The following is an 18379-nucleotide window of genomic DNA, read 5'->3' as shown; positions in this document are numbered from 1 at the left end:
AGCCATTCATTTCATGCTTCAATTTCCATATCGCAAACAAACTCTGATCGTTCGCCTGCCGAGTGACCATTGATGACCGTGGATCCGGTTTTGAGAATGAAAGTCCTCAGGTATAAGAGTGGGCAGAGGCCCCTGCTTCGAAAAGAAGGATTCCCCAGTCAGTATTATCAATCGGTTCAATCCACCTTCTAGTTCCTGCCCATATCAAGCACAACATGCAGGCACCACATCACGCAGACAAATCGACCGGGGCCACCCGGACCTTTTCCATAGGTTCGGGACGAGGCCAAACCAACCCACTGGAATTACCACTCGACCAAGTCACCACCAATGCCAACCTCGAAGAGTATACCCGCGAAACCGCAGCTGGGGAGATTATCAAACCAATGCGCTCCTCGGCTACTGGCAAGATGGAGGACTGGAAGCTGGTCACATTCAAGATCGACGACCCCGAGAACCCAAAGAACTGGTCCAAGGCCTTCAAGTGGTATTGTACCATGGTTGTGTCATTCACGTGCTTCGTCGTTGCTTTTGCCAGTAGCGTTATTACCGCCGGTCTTGAGGGCCCCATGGAATCTTTTGGGGTCGCTCGCGAAGTGAGTCTTGTTGTCGTGACCGTATTTGTGATCGGCTTTGGAGTTGGTAAGTTTAGTTGTTTATGCCTTGCAGAATACATGAGCTAACTGTGCTTAGGCCCGATGGCATTCGCTCCCATGTCCGAAATGTTTGGTCGTCGACCTGTCTACGCCGTGACTCTCTTACTTGCCGTGATATTCGTGATTCCCTGCGCCGTGTCGAAGAACATCGGAACCCTTATCGTCTGTAGAGCTATTGATGGCATCGCTTTCAGTGCTCCTATGACCCTCGTTGGCGGTACCCTAGCGGACCTGTGGAAAAGCGAGGAGCGAGGTGTTCCTATGGCCGCTTTCTCGGCGAGTCCCTTCCTCGGGCCTGCCATTGGACCCCTTGCTGGCGGGTACCTGTTTGATGCATCCGGATGGAGATGGCTATATTGGCTGCAGTTGATCCTTGCCTTCGTCGCTTGGGTTCTCATCACGTTCACGGTCCCGGAAACCTACGGCCCGACGATCTTGAAGAAACGTGCCCAGAAGCTCAGGAAAACAGAGAATGACCCAAAATACGTGACGGAGACCGAAATCGACCCTTTGCCTATCGGGCAGAAACTACGGATTGTTCTGTTTCGGCCATTCCAGCTCCTGTTCTTGGAACCTATCGTTCTGTTCATCGCTATTTACATGTCCGTCCTGTACGGTCTGCTGTACATGTTCTTCGTCGCGTACGTTCATCCATGCAGTTCTCTTCCAGACGCATGATACTAACAACTCTATTTTAGCTACCCCATCGTCTACCAGTCTGGCAAAGAATGGAGCGCCGGCTCTACAGGCCTCATGTTCATCCCTCTCGCCATCGGTGTCCTCATGAGCGCCGCCTGCGCCCCTTTAGTTAACAAACACTACCTGGGCATCTACGAGCAGTATAATGGCAAACCGCCCGCCGAGAAGCGCTTGATTCCGATGATGCTTTCCTGCTGGCTGATCCCTATTGGACTGTTCATTTTCGCCTGGACATCCTACCCGCGCCTCCACTGGATCGGACCCGCCATCGGTGGCTGGCCTGTCGGATTCGGGTTCATTTTCTTGTATAACTCTGCGAACAACTACTTAGGTGAGTTGCCCGTCCCCAATATTTGATATCTATACCTGAATGACAATACTAACGCGAACCAGTGGATACGTACCAACATCAAGCTGCTTCCGCCCTTGCAGCCAAAACCTTCCTTCGCTCCATGTGGGGTGCGTCTACGGTTCTATTCACTGAGCAGATGTACGAAAGATTGGGATACCAATGGGCCAGCTCGTTGCTTGCGTTCATTGCGCTGGCTTGCTGTGCGATTCCCTTCGTTTTCTACTTCAAGGGTGAATCGATCCGCCGCTTCTCGAAGTTCGCGTTCAGTGATGACGAGGAGAAGGGGGGGAAGGCTTAGAATTGAATGAAGTATGAAGGGGCAAATCTTGGATGTATTGCTTGTTTTGTTGGATTTGCGGAATGTTAGATTTGCTTTTCTAGATAATAGATGCTATTTAATGTACATTAATCGAGTTAGTATGATACCATGAGAATTTACATAGGTTGCTCATTTGAGATGTCTGTATCAACTCTTGGTTAGTATGTTGTCCCTGTTGGTAGGCCCTATCAACGTAAAGACAAGGCAGATCCTCGCAATGCACCATTCAGCCCATCAAAACTGTGACCAACCGAGCTCCTCGGCTCCATCGCTAGCTACTAACGCTTAGTTTGGCGTGGTTTGGGGGCGGAATGGCCCGAGTTGAGTCCACTCGGTGGCAGCGGCCATGACTCCGCCGCCTCTCTCCCTCCCTTTAGACCCGCTTTTCATCATTATTCGTGCTAACGCCAGGATCAGGTTGCCTGTCTTTTCCTGACAGCCGAACACACTAACGGTGATGGTTGCTTGGACGGGCCGTTTCCTTGCCTTGCGCTTATGTCGATCAATAGTCGACTCAAGTGTCAACCCACTGTCGGCCTGTGCCTCGCGCGAGGGGCGTCTTCAATTATCCTCCTTTTCCATCGACCCCCCCCTGTTTGATTTGGTTTTGTCTTCTTCAGGCGCGAGTTCGATGACATCGTGGTTCGTTGATATTCGTTTCTTCAGCGGTCACTACGGGTGAAAGAGCTTGACAGTCCCCAGTCGAGATGGCTCCTCCTATGGTGACTACCGTGCGAGCAGTCGTTGCGACGGTGGCGGTTCTCACTTTGCTCGTTTGCAGCATGAGGGTATGATTATTCTGGGTTTGATTGATTCTGGCAGCTCAAATGTAGAGATGCTGACAATAGCTCATCTAGCTGTACCTGCGCAAATTTATCACCCGTGCGTTCGGACTTGATGACTGCCTTGTTATCTTGGCTATGGTAAGTGGCTTCAGGGCTGACTTTATTCAATGGGATCTAATATAGCGTCATAGATCTGTGTCCTGCTGTTTGCTGCCCTCTCAATCTATCTCACGTTCTTCGGCATCGGACGGCACATGGATACGGTGCCCGTGGAGCAACTCCCCACGATGCAATATGTAGGACAAGCTCGCTTAATCTTACAATACTTCTGAGCTGACTTTCTTCCTATTTAGGCGATCTATATCTCCCTCTGCACCTACCTTTTCGTCGCATCAGCCGTCAAAATCAGCCTACTCGTCTTCATCATGCGTGCATTCCCGACCAAACTCATCCGCTGGCTCGGCCTCAGTATCATCGGGTTTTTAGTCCTATTGACGATTTCAGGCGAGCTGCCGTTGATTCTGCAGTGCTCTCCCGTTCGTGCAGCATACGACAAGACGGTTCCAAATTATAAGTGTTTTTCCTCCGACACGCTGTTCGATATTGAAATGTACCAAGGCGTCCTCATGTTCGCCGTGGATCTTGCCATCTTCGCGCTTCCGATCCCAACTATTTGGAAGCTTCAAATGCCCCTGCAACGACGGTTGACTATTATTGGGTTGTTTGGTCTGGGTGAGTAGTGGGTTGCTCTATCTGATAAGAGTAAATGGATTAATGAATCGCATCTAGGTCTCGTCGCATGCGCTGCTGGTCTCGCACGTCTGCCAACCCTCGTATACCAGAAAGACGACACTGACTTTACCTGTATGTTTCCAACCCTTCTTCAATCTGCATACCTCCTAATGCAAACCTCCCCTCAGATTCCGGCGCCACTCCCCTGATCTGGATGAATGTCGAATTCGGACTGGCACTGATCACAGGCTCCCTACCATCCTTGCGCATTTTACTGAGAAAGATCCCGGGATTCAGTTCCTCACATAAAAGCGAGAGTAAAGAGCTCACGGGGGGCAACGCGAATGGACACTCTGGGTTCCAGCTTCGCGACCAGAAACGATGGACATCGAAGATAATCGGGAAGGGGCGAGACGATGTGGAGAGTCTGGCGAGCGAGAGTCAGGAGAGAATATTCAAGAACTAGCAGCTGTCACGCTGTGTACTTCATAGTGGGAATAAGACTTACTCAAGAACCAACGCCGTAATCATTATTTGCCGGCTATTTTACATTCTCCGCAAACTCCGTCGGTCCAATGTCCATGGCCTGACTCCTGAGTCCTGAGCAAGCGGAGTCTGGCCGAAGAATTCCGATTTCCTGCGGAATCGAAATGAATCAACCAGTCGGATCCACTTCGATACAGGCAGTTAGTTAGCTTCGCCGCTCGTTGGGGGCCAACTTGAAATCCGTGCCGAGCCGGTGGCAGCCAAGAGGAGCGAAGGAATTGTGTCAGACGAAAGTGGAGACAGGTGGATTTCGTCCTCATGAATTCCGTTGCAGACTTGCTGACAAGCACAGGCAAACGGTGCTATCCAGCCTACTCCTAATTTACTGCTAATTAGACTAGCCCTTGTCCTGTTATGCCAAGGCGAAGATGACCTCAACCCCTGCTCATTCTTCCCTCCCATGCATCCCACGGACTTCTTCAATCGCTTGTTCTCACCTCACTGTACTCGCTGCCCGCACCCATCACTTCCATAATGCCTGAATCAAACACACCTCCGCGCAAAACCGTCCTCATTACAGGCTGCAGCAATGGTGGCATCGGCTCGGCGCTAGTCGAAACGTTCCACGAGCGCGGCCTCCACGTCTTCGCGACCGCACGCACCCTCTCGAAGATGTCGCAGATCGAAAAGCTCCCCAATGTGACTCTCCTACAGCTTGACGTCTTGTCGCAATCCAGTATCGACGCGGCCGTTGAAGCCGTCACTGCCCAAACCGGCGGCAAACTCGACTACCTGATCAACAACTCCGGACAGTCCTGCATTCAACCCGCGTTAGAGACTTCCATTGAGCGCGCCAGGGAGATCCACGATGTCAACTTCTGGGGCACTGTCCGCGTCACGCACGCCTTCTCGCCGTTGGTTATCGCGTCCAAAGGAACCATCGCCAATGTCTGCTCTATTGCGGCGGTGTTGCATGTTGCTTGGGGTGGTGGGTTCTAGTTTCTTTTCTTCCGTCGACCTTCCCGCAAGATCCATTCCTCCCGCGCATCCAATTCCCCACCCTGATAGATCCTGCTGTCTCTAACTATGTGTTCGCAGCATTCTACAACTCCTCCAAAGCCGCCGTCCGCTCATACAGCGAAACACTTCGCGTCGAGCTGGCCCCTCTCGGTGTAAAAGTGATCACCGTGATGGCCGGCGTTGTCGGCACGAACATCTTTGAGAACCACCCCGAAGCAAATCTCTCCGACTCCTCGCCATGGAAACCTGCAGAGGACGTGATCCAAGGTCAGGCAGCCGGGTCAATGACCGAAGGAGCTATGCCGCGGTCGGTGTTTGCGCGCCACGTCGCGGACAGTGTACTTGGCGGCGCGACAGGGATGACTTGGGTGGGGAAGATGGCCTCATTCGCGTACTGGATTTCGGGATTCTTGCCGATTTGGATGCTGGTAAGTTAACTATTTGGCTCTTCATGTGGTTGAGTTAGGGGGTGCTAACTGGGTCGCGTCATACAGGATCGTATCATAATCTATTCGGGTGGGCTGGATCGGTGTTAAGTGTTTCGCTAGGTGGCTTCTGCGCTTGATGAGCTATGATATTAAACAGGTGGGTTGTCTAGATAAAGTAATGGACGAGATAAGGCGGCGCATGTATTGACTCCCATCAATTCATCGTTTCAAGCACTCCGTACTCTTGTCGATCACGCAGCCGGAGGGAAGTCCACAGGCTGTCAACCGGTGGACTCAATTTCCATATACATACATATGGCCTTTCGTCGATCGGGATGCTGATTCCGTCTGACCGCCCACAGGCTGGAAGATCAGGTGCTTGAATGCGAGTCACAATTCGTCACTGTAAACTGTAAAATCTCTTCCTCTCCTAGAAACCGCCACAAATCAACCGCACTACAGGAAATCTTGATTTGATCTACTTCTTCTTCAACCTGTCAAGATGGCTTCCCGGACCTCAGCGTCGGCACGTCAACCTCTCGGCATGGTCGAGCATTACCTCGACTCTGTCAATTCCGAGAGCACTATTAGCGATAGGTGTTCTCATTCTCAATGATTCGAAGAGAATTCGTAAAGATGATGAAGATCCATCGCCCAGGAAGCGAAGAAAGCAGGTCAAGGCGACCAGACAAGTTCTTCAGGCCTCCATATTGAGCGACTTGGTTAGACATAGTATATGGAAGGCTCTCTTTGGGACGTGCTCGCCGGGGATGAAGTGTCTGTATAGGACAAAGCACTCCTCACATCTATAACAAAGCACTAGTCCTAGTTTGGTAAGCCCGCCCCGCGAATCACGTGTCACTGAGCCTGGGTGAGTCAGCAGCCGATCGCAATGACTTCAGCAGCCGACAGCCGCTTGTCCCTGTCAAGCCTCGAAAAGCGAGATCTGCCGACATTTGTCCATCCGATCCCCGCTGCATCCCACTCTGCTCCTGCCGAAGCAATGTGCATGCTGCTGCTTACCACATGAGGTAGCCGAATCCTATTCGAATCGCTTCATTCTCGTTCTGCTTCGCTGTCTATGACCTCAACTACACACATGAGCCGGAGCACCATTCGCGCGGAAAAACTTCGGCACTGATATTATCCCCCTCGAATCGAACTCGATCCAATTTCTCCCAATGGCTTCTCCTTATCAATCGTCCATGTCGTTCTCGCCGTCGGTACCCGGCGCCGACATGACGGCTCGCGGTGCCGCGGGTGCAGGTTCCTCACGACCCATCTCCGAACTGCCGCAATCCCAAGTCGACGCGATCATCCGCACCAAACGAAAGGCCCGGGAGCCCAAGGCCTGTTACCCCTGTCACGCGCGAAAGGTCAAGTGCGATCGCAATCTTCCCTGCGATGGATGCGTTAAGCGAGACCACGCCGATATCTGCTCCTACGAACGCCCCTCCAAGAAACGAATCATGACGGGCTCCTCGGTCCCGCCGCCCGCCGCCACGACGTACAGCGATAGTCCCGTCGGAGGCACGACGCCTGGCGGAGTCCCGGAGCATATGGCAATGCCGCCCCAGCCTGACGGTGGCGTTCGTCTGAAACAGGAGCCTGGCACGACGCGACCCGTGCCTTCCGTGCCGTTGCCGTTGGGGCCCAGTGGTCGCGTGTCGGTGGCGCGCGAGGAGTGGGATAATGTGCGCGCCCGGTTGAAGGAGATGGAGCAGACGATCAGCAATCTTCGTGTGGGCCTGGAACGGGCGGAGGAGGGACAGGCGTCCAGCCTGGAGACTGGCAGCGTGCAAAGCGGGGATGCAAGTACCCGATCCAAGGCCGCTTCCCCGGAGCGAGAGGGGATCCATGCGGCCAATACCTTGGGCGAGGGCACCGTTCATCTGGGATCGAGGTCCGTTCTTGCATATATCCTGAACAACAAGTCGGGGTCCGACCAGTTACAGGCACTTCTGGAAGGCGGCATCTTGCCAAAACTGGGTCTTGACAATGAGTCGGCAACTTATCCGTTTGTTGATCTGTGGTCATCGGATATGTCAACTTTCGACATCAGTGCCGTTTGTAGTGCGCTGCCAGGTGACCAACAATGCAAAGAGTTAGTCTTCCTAAGGCTGAGTTTAGGGTTTGTATGGTAAGCTGACGTCCTGCCAGGTTCTTTTACTTTTACCGAGATATCGCCGGTGCTATTTATCCCGTGATCGAGGACACGGCTCTTTTCGAAATGAACCTCAGTCTCATGCTACAAAACCGCGCGTCAATTGGTGGGACGTACAGGGCCGATGATGATCAAGCACAGAAGCCGTTTGGTGTTTCGATTGCGTTCCTTGGCTTGTTGTTCGCCGTGTTGGCGTCCGGTTGTCAATCTTCTGATCTGCCCGGCAAGGAGAGAGAGTTGACTTCGCAAGTTTATGGTGAGGCATTTCTGATGCTGCGATTGATATTTTACTGACCAGACTAGTCTGCTGCTCCTATCAGTGTCTTCGAATGACGAACTTTTTGTCCCAGCCCACCATAGAAGCCATTCAGACACTGCTAGTTATTGGGAATGTGCTGTCTTATAATATGAACCCTGGAATTTCATATGTCCTGCTTGGTATGTACAATCTCCCTTATCCGTGACGGGGACTAATGAGAATAGGGATGACTCTTCGCATGGGGTTGGCTCTCGGTCTTCATGTCGAAACCAGTCGCTTCTCGCCGGTAGAGCGATACCGTAGACGACATGTTTGGTATGCACACGTTTTAAAAAACATAGTAAGACCGAACTAACGGATGTAGGTGGTCCATGGCTTGGCAGGACAGCCATTTTTCATTATCTTATGACCGACCGTCCACGACCGCCGTCAGTCAACCGGACATCGCCTCTCGTGGAGACTCGCGACCAGGGGATCTCTGCTATTTCGAAACCCTCTGCCGGATTATCGCCCTCGCTCTAGAAGTTGTCCGCGGCCGGATGCTAAACTCGCATTCTCAGATGAGCTTTAAAACGATTCAAACATACAAAGAACGGATACAACAAATCATGGTCGAAGCAAAGCCCTACCTACGGGATCCCAAATACTGCGTTACGCCGACGGAACATCTCGAACGCGTCGTCCTCAAGCTGCATTCCTCCTACTTCTCCTCCGAGCTCTGCCGGCCAGCGCTCAAATCCACCGCCGATGCTCACGATCCGGCCAGTTCCAGCATGCGCTCCGACTGCGTCGTCAATTTGATGACGACGGTCGAAGCCTACATTGAGATGCACTCCGTCAGCTCGCACGCGTCACGCTCCTGGATTGCGCTGCAACGCGCCATCAGCTCGATCTTCCTTCTGGCTGTCACTGAAGAGTCCAAAACTAACCCGCGCTTCTGGTCTCTTCTGCAACAAATCAAGATGATCATCGCCGAGCGCGCCAATACAGAATGCACATACGAATCGGTAGATCCCACCAACCCAACATCTGATCGCACTGCGTCGGCCTTTGGCACCACCGTTCCTGCCACCGCAACGATGGCCAGCGCTGGCACCAGTCCTGCCGCCTTCTCCGCCTCTCCTGCTTCGGCTGCTATCCCCGTCGACACGCAAACGCAATGGGCCAAACCGTTGACCAAGACTCTGCGGGCCTTGGAAAAACTCGAAGCGGCATTCAGTTCGCAGACTCATGGCCCCGCCAGTCACGGATCACCAGCATACCTCAACCCTGGCCCAGGCTCTATGAGCTCTCTCATTCCTCCTGTGTCGGCGATGACGCCTAGCGTCGGATCCCTGCCGCCTCCGACACCTGAGAGCTCGACCAGTGGCGAATGGTCCATTCCTAACATCTTGGACCGAGCGGCTGAATATATTCATCCACCTTTGTGGAGTTAGCATGGGACAGGTTTGGCATGGCGCTCTGGATGGATGGATGGCGTGGTATTTTTCGATTTATTCTCCGTTCTAATGACTTCTATGGTTGGGTTGGTTGGGTCGGTCTGGTCTGGTCATGGCAGGTACCGGGCACTTTTGGGAGTATAGTATATATATCATTTGGTTCTTGAATATTAGTAGGTTTTGCATCTGCATTATATTCTAATCTATATTATAGCTCAGAGCAACCCGACACGGTTCTAAAAATTATGTTAACGCTGCCGCACCGTGGTAAGAGAGATTATACAAAGAATAACTGCTGGCAGTTGAGGCACTTGGTATTTCTGTATGAACGCTTTTCCTATACAATACTTCGATATTCTGGGCATTTATTGCTTTTGAATGATTTCATCATTGGCAGATTGGGGGTGTATAGGTGTTTTGAATGCCTGAGGTTGCGACCTGCCAAGGAGGATCTTGTCTTCCTCATTGATCATCTCCAGGGTCGTCTTATCCAGTAGAAACGGTTGAATGCTTTCATTTAATCATCCTCGACAGTCATCTATCTCGCAGAACTCATGCACCCTTCAATAAAATAGAATATTGTAAAGGCAACCCTCAATGCAATCTCCATCCGAGCCCTCGGGATGTGGACATTTCCTCCCGACTCTAGGTACTCCCATCATATAAAGTCTTGTCCAGACCAACCCTCCGGTCTAGCGAACCTCAGATATTTTCGCAATCTATAAATATCATAACTTACAATTGACCCCATACCCCACCAAACCACCTAAACAACGGACAATCCCCACCATGACATCCCCCGACTACAGCCACCATTTCTCCATCCACAACCTTCCCTACGGCGTTGCTTCCTCCTCCACCCATCCCACCCCCCAATGCACAACGCGCCTTAAGAACACCGTTATCTTCCTCGGCGATCTCCAGCGCGACGGCTTCTTCTCCGCCATCCCTGATCTACTAGCCTTTGTTTTCGAGGAAGCGACATTGAACCGATACGCTGCGCTGCCGAAACGCGTGCATCACCATGTTCGAGAGACCCTGCAGTCCGTGCTAGCCTCGAAGGGAGTCGAAGGTTTGCCAGAGAGAAGTAGGGAGGATGTCGAGACCGTGAAGATGCATTTACCTATCGAGATTCCGAATTTCACAGGTATCCTATACCTTTTCCTCTATTCTGACTCTGGCTGGCTGGCTGCCCATCTTCCCTGTTTTCCCTGACCCAACTCCAAAGCAATAATGCGAGAAACTAACAACGACCGGAACAGACTTCTCCTGCAGTCTCAACCACGTCCAAAACGCCGGCCGCGCCATCCTCAACAACCCCACGCCCCCGCCGGGCTTCTTCCACTTCCCGATCGGCTATACCGGACGGGCCAGCAGCGTCGTGGTCTCAGGGACGCGGATCGCGAGACCCAAGGGACACATTCGAGACCGAACCAAGTCCCAACCAAACCCTGAAGCTTCCAATGGGGAATCAGAAAGAGAGAAACCCAACGACGACGTCATTTATGGCCCCTCAAGAGCACTAGACTATGAGCTTGAATTAGGGTTCGTGGTAGGTGCCCCGGTAGACGTGCATCAGGGCTTAGAGGCCAAAGATGCAGAAGAGTATCTGTTTGGGGTGGTGGTGGTGAATGATTGGAGTGGTATGTCTTGTCTTTTTTTTCGGAACCTCAACTCGGTATCACCTCTGACACCATGGCCTTAATACTACTAATAGCTCGAGACATCCAATCCCTCGAAATGGTGCCCCTCGGTCCCTTGAATGGAAAATCTTTCAACACCACCATCTCCCCGTGGATCGTGACGCTTGAAGCCCTGGCCCCGTTTCGCGCTGTCGGTCCTTCGCCTCGCGCGGAACTACCGCCGCATCTTCAGGATGCCGGGGCGTTCGGATACGATATTAGATTGAAGGTTGAGTTGGTGCATTCTGCTTCTTCGGCGGTTGGAAACGGGTTTGCCTCTACGTCTACGTCTGCGTCTGCGTCTACGAACGGGAACAGAAATGGAAAGGGGAGGGAGGAAGCCACGACGCATCTCAGTACCTCGAATGCCAAAGACTTATTCTGGTCCCCCAGACAGATGCTGGCGCATATGGCGAGTTCTGGGTGTGGAGTGAGGACCGGGGAGCTGTTGGGTACCGGGACGGTGAGCGGAACACAGGAAGGGGAGTATGGGTGTTTGTTGGAGATAACGGGGGGTGGGAAGAGCGCTGTTAGGTTGAACTCGGCCAGTGGGGCTGGTGATGGGGAAGGAGAGGAGAGGATGTTCTTGAAGGATGGAGACGTGGTGAGGATGGTTGGGTGGGCTGGCGAGGGGGTTGGGTTTGGGGAGTGTACTGGTGAGATTGTTTCTTCTGTTAATTAAGCGGTGCGGAGGGATGAAGATGATCATAGCGATTCTCTACAATAAGTTTCGTCCGCGAGGTAGGAGTTGGTCGCCCTTTCATATAGTTTCAAAACTGCTCGAAAAGGAAAGAAACAAACACCAAACTAGCAGCTATAGAGCCCACAAGCTTATTACCTAGAGACGTTCTACAAGGCAGGGGGTTGCCGAGAAGGGTCAAAGAATTGATTTCAAATATTCAACTAGATGAGTTGGTCAAGGTGATGGCTGATGAGGAGGAACAGGCTCTCCTTGGCAGATTGCAACCCGAGGCATTCGGAACACCTACATAACTCGTATCGATGGTTTGCCTTCTACAATATTCCATTTGATTGAAAGTGGGTTCATACCGCGCATGAACATGCTTAGGCTATTTGGTCATGTCATCGTCATCAATATCAGACCCCAAGTCGGATGATCTGCATCCGACAAACCAGACAGGCATTCTATATATAGCAGATTTTATACCATCCCCCGCGCACAATGTTCCATATTTTGGGTCGAATGCACAGGACAGAAACCCGGATTTGACAACCCAACTACGTCATGGTTTTGGCACTGGCACCCGCAGCCCTGCAGGCTTAAAGGGCTGATAGGCGTCGTTGACTCCCCGGACGTCGGGGCCTGAGACACCGGCGAGGCCAAGGACATCCCTGTCGCCTGCGCTTGTGGGATCAGAACCAGGGCCTTGGTTCTGGAGGCTCCGGAACCCAGCGTTTGCATGATCTGCGGGAGCGACGATTCTATCCATAATTAGACCCGCCGATGGTAAGAAGATCAGGCAAGGGTTATACAGACAACTCACCCGTAGCGACATAATATAATGCAGACGACGGATACTGGGTCTGATCCCAAGATTCCGAAGTGAACGGAACGTTCAGCTCGGCCACCGAATAATTGCTGAGTGCCGACGGCGACGACGACGACGACAGGTCCGGCCCGAAAAAATTAACCCCGGCCTCATAAAAACTATTCGTTATGGAGGGAGGCGACGAGTTGGCCGATTCGCTCTCCTTGGAGGTTTCGTACATGGACGACGGGGTCAAGGGTTGTGAGCAGATGACGGGTATAGCTCCCATGGAGCTGCTGCAGGTAGGACAGACGCCCGGGGGCGCGGGATAGTATGGATCGAAGTGGGCTGCGTTTTCTGAAGCCGGCGAAAGTGTCTTGCTCTCAACTTCAAACGGAGCGACAGGCTCCATTGATGAAGGACCCGGGTTTGGATATCCCCAGCCGTTGAGACTCGCGGCGGCCCTGAGTTCGCTGGCGATAACACGCTCTTGTAGTTTGGCGATGCGGTCGCGGATTTTGCGGCCTAAAGCAAACATCAAAATTCAGACCATGAACCGAGAGATAGTCTATTAACTTACGATGGTTTCGCTGTGAAAGCCGGTTCTGAAGTCTTCTTCTCTCGACGGGGTCTTGTTTTTGACCCGTCGAGTCGTTGGCTCGCTCGTCTTTTACCGAGTGGTTTCTCATTTTCGAAACGGCAGTTGACAGATTTTCTTGGTTCTCTTGTAGTGTCTTTGGTCGAGAGATGTTTGCTCCTTGGAATGAGAGATAATGAAAACCAATGACCTTTTCACCTCGAAAGACGCTTGTCAAATAGGTACGTCAGGGGCAGTGAAGAGTGGCGCTAGACTCAATGAATATTTCCACTCAGCAGCCTGACCCAACAATTGCCAGAGCTTTTTATAAAAGATCCGACACACGGTGGCTTATCTGATTCAAAGGTAGGATGCGCGCTGAACCCTGCACCGCGGTTACCATTCGCTCGTCAGCCGAATAGCCACCGAGTTTACAAGGTTGCGCAGCAGATGCTACCGCATCTCAAGGCAGACCTGATCGAGAAAGGATAGTCGGTATACGAACGGTATTGGAATACCCACGGACCTGGAACTTGCTCGGCTTGTACTATCTCCCTCCGCCGAGGTACTTCGACACGGTATCGACGTCCAAGGACAACTGCTTCTGTGCTCCGTGACCCCCGAAAGCCACGCGGTCCTGTAGTATCATTCTGGAGTACAGTTCGGTCCTCGAGTCTCCCCAAGTAGAGGTCGCACAGTCGACCCGTATGAGTGGCTCCTGAGGCTTAGATGGGCGATTGGAAAATCAAGCACAGACCTAGCGGCGGATCATTGTTTGAGCGATTCGCGATATTCCTGTCGGCTGGACAGTAGACACCCATGTAGGTATGTCGATCAAACACCCTGCAATGAAGGACCCTAGGCTAGGTAGGTCTGTTTGATCGGGGCTCTCGAACAAGCCCAACCAACCGCGGAGCGATGACCAGACAGCATTACTTTCTTTCCTCCCCGGCATGCAGGGATCAAAATTCGGAGCGTTGCTTTGGCGCGACCGTGCCGCCCAAGGGTCATCCGAGAAGTGAGGTTTGTGCATAACAGAAAAGCAATTTATGATAGTAGGTCAGGTATCGGGTGTCCACTAATTCCGTTCGGGGGAATCTCTCGCTTTGGAAGTCCTTGCACAAAGCTAGCTGAAAGCCATTCTTTTGCCTCCGACCCTCATTATCCGGGTCTTCCGTCTCCGAGCACCCAAATATAGGCCAAATTGGGAATGTCCGTCTGCCATGGACCAGGATGGAACAGGATAGCTTCAATGACATGCCAAAGGCAAGACAGTCGTTGATCTGATTGGCACCGGCGATAAACCTAGATGGATGAATGCTGCCATTACCCGCAGGCAATTTGTCAGGTTAATTCCAAAATGACAGAAGTGGCACTCCAAAGCGCGCACTGTCGGCCTCATTTACTTGAGCAAGCAGGAAGCTCGACCAATCCGGCTGCGGCAGGAATGGGATGCCGGTTTGGCGCGCTCCAATGGCAACAGACAGAGCGGAATTATTTTCTGGCTGCCTGTTTGCAATCTGTCCGTGGGGGCCGCAGGGTTAGAATTGGCACGCACAAACACGTCACGAGTAGGAAAAGCTCTGACCAAAGGTTTCAGCTAATGGATGACCCGCCCTCAGCGATCCGATGTGGCCCAGGGTTGGGATGGCAACTGGCCAGTCAGCCACCGCCAAGAGAGTGAAGCTGATGATAGATTCGGCGCGTACCGGGGGTGTGTCGCGTTGATGAATCGAGCCCAGCCTTTGTACGACCTATTGAACGATGGAAACTGCAGCTGGCGAGGATGGAGGATAGAGGGAGTGGGAAAGAACAAAGGAGGATGTATGCCTGTGGGCGGGGACCCCGTGACCAGCTAGCCCTGGGATTGGAAGCCAGACTCGTTGGAAAGACACAGAGAGGAATCGGGATTTGATTCAACTAGGCGGCAACGTCCTTCCTAGGGTAGCTAACTAGGTATTAGCTACGGAGTACTCTTACCAGAGTGTTCTCACCATTGGTTGTTGTCTGCCCCAGCGTTTTCTAGACCCTACTAACGCTTACGGCTCACCGTCCTTTTGGTGGTCAATTAAGGCAATTAATATCGCCAGACACTACGTCCTATACACATTGACTTCGTATGGCTTGAATGACAGATATTCTGCTCAAATTGAACGTTGGCATCAGGCAGCCAAATTCGGTGGATCAATGCGTGGTGCTTATAGCCCTAACTTCCTCGCCGTGAGAACAACACCTTCGACTGAAACCTACGAAGCATTCTGTAGAAATCAAATGTCTTTTTTTATTATCAAACGAGAACTAAGTTAGGGAAGTTCATCAAGCACTATCCTAGCCTTCCCACCTCTACGGTGCCCAATCCAAGCCCGCCATGCAGGCCATCCTCGACTCGGTGCTAAATCCACTTCCCTACCATCTGCTTTGTTATGGATCTCTCCTCGGCACGGAGATCTACCAGGTATCTAAACTCCTATTGCTGCGATCTCTTATCCGACCGAAACTTACCAAGGTCGATCGCTAGAGCTTCGTCAACACCAAGATTTGCTACCAAGCGCTGCCTATGCGCCAGTTCATCGTGCTCCAGAACCGCGTGTTTCCCACCTACTTCCGTTGCCAGGTGGGCTTGGTCTTGTTGACGGCCGTGACACGCCCCCCGTATAGCCTTGGCTCTTTTGAACAGCACCCATTGGATTCAATTCCATTGGCGATTATGCTGTTTACGGGCCTGTTGAATTGGTTTGTTTATGGTCCTCGAACGTCCAAGACTGCTGTTGTCCGAAGGTCCCTGCAAGGTAGGCTGCTTAGCGATTGAAAACCTGGCTGGCTTTGTTTGTATATTTATGTTAATGCTCACTCTGTTTTTGTTTACTAACTTTTGTCTCTCGGCTGCATTCCACTCCTTTCCAATCGCAGTTGTCCTGTTGTTGTCCATGAATCATGCTCAAAACCGTGCCTAACCTGTTGCCTCATCGCAGAACAAGCGAAAGACGAAAACAATACCCACCCTACAGATCCAGACAAGCTGTACCAGGTAAATCACAGGTTCTCGCGTAACCATGCCATGTCGATTCATCTGAATGCTATTGCGCTGGTTGCATCAATCTGGTACGCCTTTTCTCTCAGTTCCAGCATCACTAAGGGTCTGTAAATACCATGTGGACGGACGGATTTATTGGAAATACCTGGACTGTATGAGTATACTGCGGTTCATTTTATTTCTCCCTTGCTTTGACTCGCTCTCTACTCTGCAAATGAGCAATGTTTGCCATCTCTTAAACCTAGTTTCCTATTGGTGCCTGTCTCCTTCGACCGGGGAGTGCAGGTTGACATGGATATTGGGTGCATATATTCACTTCTCTATGTACTGTACATATTGGTGTTTCGTCGAGGTCTTCGAAGACTGAATGCATTTGAATTGTTCCCTATGATGCGTCTGCATTGTAGTTCTCATCTCTTTTCGATTGAGTTCGCAGGTATGCATAATAGTATTGTGTTCACTTTCTGGGCAATTTCTGTCCATGATGTTTGCTGTTTCATATCTAGTTTTTTGATAGACCACCCGGACGGTAGAGTAATTTGTTATTCCAAACTTAGAATAATCGATTGTCTTTGGATACACTGGTTCGTATACTTTCCATGTTGAATGTCTTTCCTAAATTGCAGATCCGTGAAGGTAGGCCTGTCATTCTTCGAATTATCTTTTTCTACTTGCGTTTCTACTCAGATCCTTACGAGCGAGAGACAGGAGACTCATTCATTCCTTTGTTTCCATTAAGAAATATGTGCGCGATAGATAATGCATCGCAGCTACGAGAAGCATACTACACACCTTACCATTCGGAGCCCAAGTGACCCAACTGTCACCGAATCACCTTCAATGACCTACGAGGGTTAAGCAGAGCAACGTCCAAAACAGTGTCGCATTGATCCCTCGTGAGCATTCTTTCGGCCATAAAATCAGCCAGAACCCACGAGTTAGTCTCGGAAAATGTACGTTGAGTGATTTTCTGGCTGCAATCGTCCGGCCGCCTTTAACGGTCGGAGATAACAAGTAGGTGGCTGTCATCAACACCATCACGGAAATAACAATTCGATGATGATTCCGTCTACAAAAGGGGCCTCTGATCCGGCACTGCAGTGTCATAATTATCATTGACCTTCTACAATTGTCTATTCCTTGTTCGCACTACAATAAATCATACGATGCCTCGCGTTTGGTTCATAACCGGCAGCTCTCGCGGCCTGGGACGCTGTATAGCCGAGGCAGCACTGGAATGCGGGGACGCCATCATCGCCACTGCTCGCAGCCCTGAGCAGCTCGCCGATCTGACAGAAAGATACGGTGACGAGAGAGTCCTCACTCTGCCCCTCGATGTGACCGACAACGAGAAAGTCATCCAAGCCGTCCATGCCGGACACCTGAAGTTCGGCCGCATCGACATCGTCATCAACAATGCCGGATACGCCAACACCGCCGCAGTTGAGGACATGAGTATCCTCGACTTCTGCGCACAGGTCGACGCCAACTTCTTCGGGGTCGTGTACGTTTCCAAGGCGGTGTTGCCGATCCTCCGCCTACAAGGGTCGGGGCATATCTTCCAAGTCTCCTCTCTGGGCGGACGCATCGGAGCTCCCGGGCTCTCGGCCTACCAGTCTGCTAAATGGGCCGTGGGCGGATTTTCTACCGTCCTGGCTCAGGAGCTTGCGCCGTTCGGGGTCAAAGTCACCGTTCTTGAACCGGGTGGCATCAGGACTGACTGGGCGGGATCGTCCATGACGATCCCTCAGGTCAGCGAACCATACCAGGCGACCGTGGGCACGTTTGCGGAGTATCTTCGCAAGTCATCGGGTAGCGAGCCCTCGTTGCCCGGTCGGATTGCAGATATCATTGTGAAAATTGCCGCGCAGGAGGAGCCTCCGTTGCGTCTGTTGGTTGGTCCTGATGCGGTGGAATATGCTGGCCAAGCAGCGGAGGCTCTAGCAGCGTCAGATGAGAAGTGGAGGGATGTGAGTCTTGCGTCGGTTTGAATAATCGAGGTAGATGGCGCTCAAGGGAAATAACGCCTTAATAGCAAGGACGCGGACCCCTTCCAGCGCGGCATAGACATTTACCAAAGTAAGGTGGATCGTCAACCTCAAGACAAAGACGACAAGTTACAGGCTGTTGAGGAATGGCATAAACATCGACTTAGACCGATAATAGAGATGAAGTTATTATTCTTGCAAGAGTGTTGTACATTACAGAAAAGTAAACAAGCGGAGGCGGAGACGCGCACGGACCTCAGCGACGCGGG

The 18379-nt window shown here is 51.8% G+C and overlaps 9 protein-coding genes across 9 annotated transcripts; 7 read left to right on the top strand and 2 right to left on the bottom strand.

Annotated features, from left to right (window-relative positions):
* Window positions 1-215: 215 nt before the first annotated feature.
* On the top strand, window positions 216-2005 carry NAG4_1 (MFS transporter; the record flags this gene model as incomplete). Its single annotated transcript, XM_046084675.1, has 4 exons — window positions 216-642; window positions 694-1297; window positions 1355-1686; window positions 1749-2005. 4 exons carry the CDS (start codon window positions 216-218, stop codon window positions 2003-2005), a joined length of 1620 nt encoding a protein of 539 aa, XP_045940638.1.
* A 728-nt stretch (window positions 2006-2733) lies between these two features.
* On the top strand, window positions 2734-3551 carry LDX57_003036 (uncharacterized protein; the record flags this gene model as incomplete). The annotated part of the gene is made up of 4 exons (XM_046084674.1): window positions 2734-2814; window positions 2884-2949; window positions 3003-3107; window positions 3165-3551. 4 exons carry the CDS (start codon window positions 2734-2736, stop codon window positions 3549-3551), a joined length of 639 nt encoding a protein of 212 aa, XP_045940637.1.
* Window positions 3552-3561: 10 nt separating this feature from the next.
* LDX57_003035 (uncharacterized protein) lies at window positions 3562-4298 on the bottom strand. The gene is made up of 2 exons (XM_046084673.1): window positions 4052-4298; window positions 3562-3970 (listed from the first exon to the last, which is right to left on the bottom strand). Exons 1-2 carry the CDS (start codon window positions 4072-4074, stop codon window positions 3670-3672), a joined length of 324 nt encoding a protein of 107 aa, XP_045940636.1. The 5' UTR covers window positions 4075-4298; the 3' UTR covers window positions 3562-3669.
* A 265-nt stretch (window positions 4299-4563) lies between these two features.
* On the top strand, window positions 4564-5585 carry LDX57_003034 (SDR family oxidoreductase; the record flags this gene model as incomplete). The annotated part of the gene is made up of 3 exons (XM_046084672.1): window positions 4564-5017; window positions 5128-5477; window positions 5544-5585. The coding sequence occupies 3 exons, from the start codon at window positions 4564-4566 to the stop codon at window positions 5583-5585; spliced, it is 846 nt and encodes a 281-aa protein (XP_045940635.1).
* An 827-nt stretch (window positions 5586-6412) lies between these two features.
* LDX57_003033 (putative C6 transcription factor) lies at window positions 6413-9664 on the top strand. The gene is made up of 5 exons (XM_046084671.1): window positions 6413-7581; window positions 7638-7897; window positions 7945-8079; window positions 8125-8215; window positions 8265-9664. Exons 1-5 carry the CDS (start codon window positions 6659-6661, stop codon window positions 9334-9336), a joined length of 2481 nt encoding a protein of 826 aa, XP_045940634.1. The 5' UTR covers window positions 6413-6658; the 3' UTR covers window positions 9337-9664.
* Window positions 9665-10128: 464 nt separating this feature from the next.
* On the top strand, window positions 10129-11703 carry LDX57_003032 (fumarylacetoacetate hydrolase family protein; the record flags this gene model as incomplete). The annotated part of the gene is made up of 3 exons (XM_046084670.1): window positions 10129-10486; window positions 10602-10982; window positions 11057-11703. The coding sequence occupies 3 exons, from the start codon at window positions 10129-10131 to the stop codon at window positions 11701-11703; spliced, it is 1386 nt and encodes a 461-aa protein (XP_045940633.1).
* A 480-nt stretch (window positions 11704-12183) lies between these two features.
* On the bottom strand, window positions 12184-13200 carry xanC (transcription factor xanC; the record flags this gene model as incomplete). The annotated part of the gene is made up of 3 exons (XM_046084669.1): window positions 12184-12464; window positions 12527-13036; window positions 13092-13200. 3 exons carry the CDS (start codon window positions 13198-13200, stop codon window positions 12184-12186), a joined length of 900 nt encoding a protein of 299 aa, XP_045940632.1.
* Window positions 13201-15456: 2256 nt separating this feature from the next.
* LDX57_003030 (DUF4149 domain-containing protein) lies at window positions 15457-16233 on the top strand (the record flags this gene model as incomplete). The annotated part of the gene is made up of 3 exons (XM_046084668.1): window positions 15457-15543; window positions 15607-15877; window positions 16061-16233. 3 exons carry the CDS (start codon window positions 15457-15459, stop codon window positions 16231-16233), a joined length of 531 nt encoding a protein of 176 aa, XP_045940631.1.
* Window positions 16234-17288: 1055 nt separating this feature from the next.
* Window positions 17289-18113, top strand: BOA17 (Oxidoreductase boa17; the record flags this gene model as incomplete). Its single annotated transcript, XM_046084667.1, has 1 exon — window positions 17289-18113. The coding sequence occupies one exon, from the start codon at window positions 17289-17291 to the stop codon at window positions 18111-18113; it is 825 nt and encodes a 274-aa protein (XP_045940630.1).
* Window positions 18114-18379: the final 266 nt, after the last annotated feature.

The sequence above is a fragment of the Aspergillus melleus genome (genome assembly GCF_016097325.1).
Source record: "Aspergillus melleus strain CBS 546.65 chromosome Unknown contig2, whole genome shotgun sequence".
NCBI lineage: Eukaryota > Fungi > Ascomycota > Eurotiomycetes > Eurotiales > Aspergillaceae > Aspergillus > Aspergillus melleus.
The sequence above is the reverse complement of the archived record's forward strand: the minus strand, read 5'-3'. Positions and strand labels throughout refer to the sequence as shown.

Bases quoted from the DNA above. Each gene is read 5' to 3' on its own strand.
- LDX57_003033 (XM_046084671.1), top strand. From the start codon at position 6,659: ATGGCTTCTCCTTATCAATCGTCCATGTCGTTCTCGCCGTCGGTACCC. The intron at 8,080-8,124 runs GTATGTACAATC...TAATGAGAATAG, and splicing joins AATTTCATATGTCCTGCTTG to GGATGACTCTTCGCATGGGG. The intron at 8,216-8,264 runs GTATGCACACGT...TAACGGATGTAG, and splicing joins TACCGTAGACGACATGTTTG to GTGGTCCATGGCTTGGCAGG.
- LDX57_003035 (XM_046084673.1), bottom strand. From the start codon at position 4,074: ATGATTACGGCGTTGGTTCTTGA. The intron at 3,971-4,051 runs GTAAGTCTTATT...CTCGCTCGCCAG, and splicing joins ATTACGGCGTTGGTTCTTGA to ACTCTCCACATCGTCTCGCC.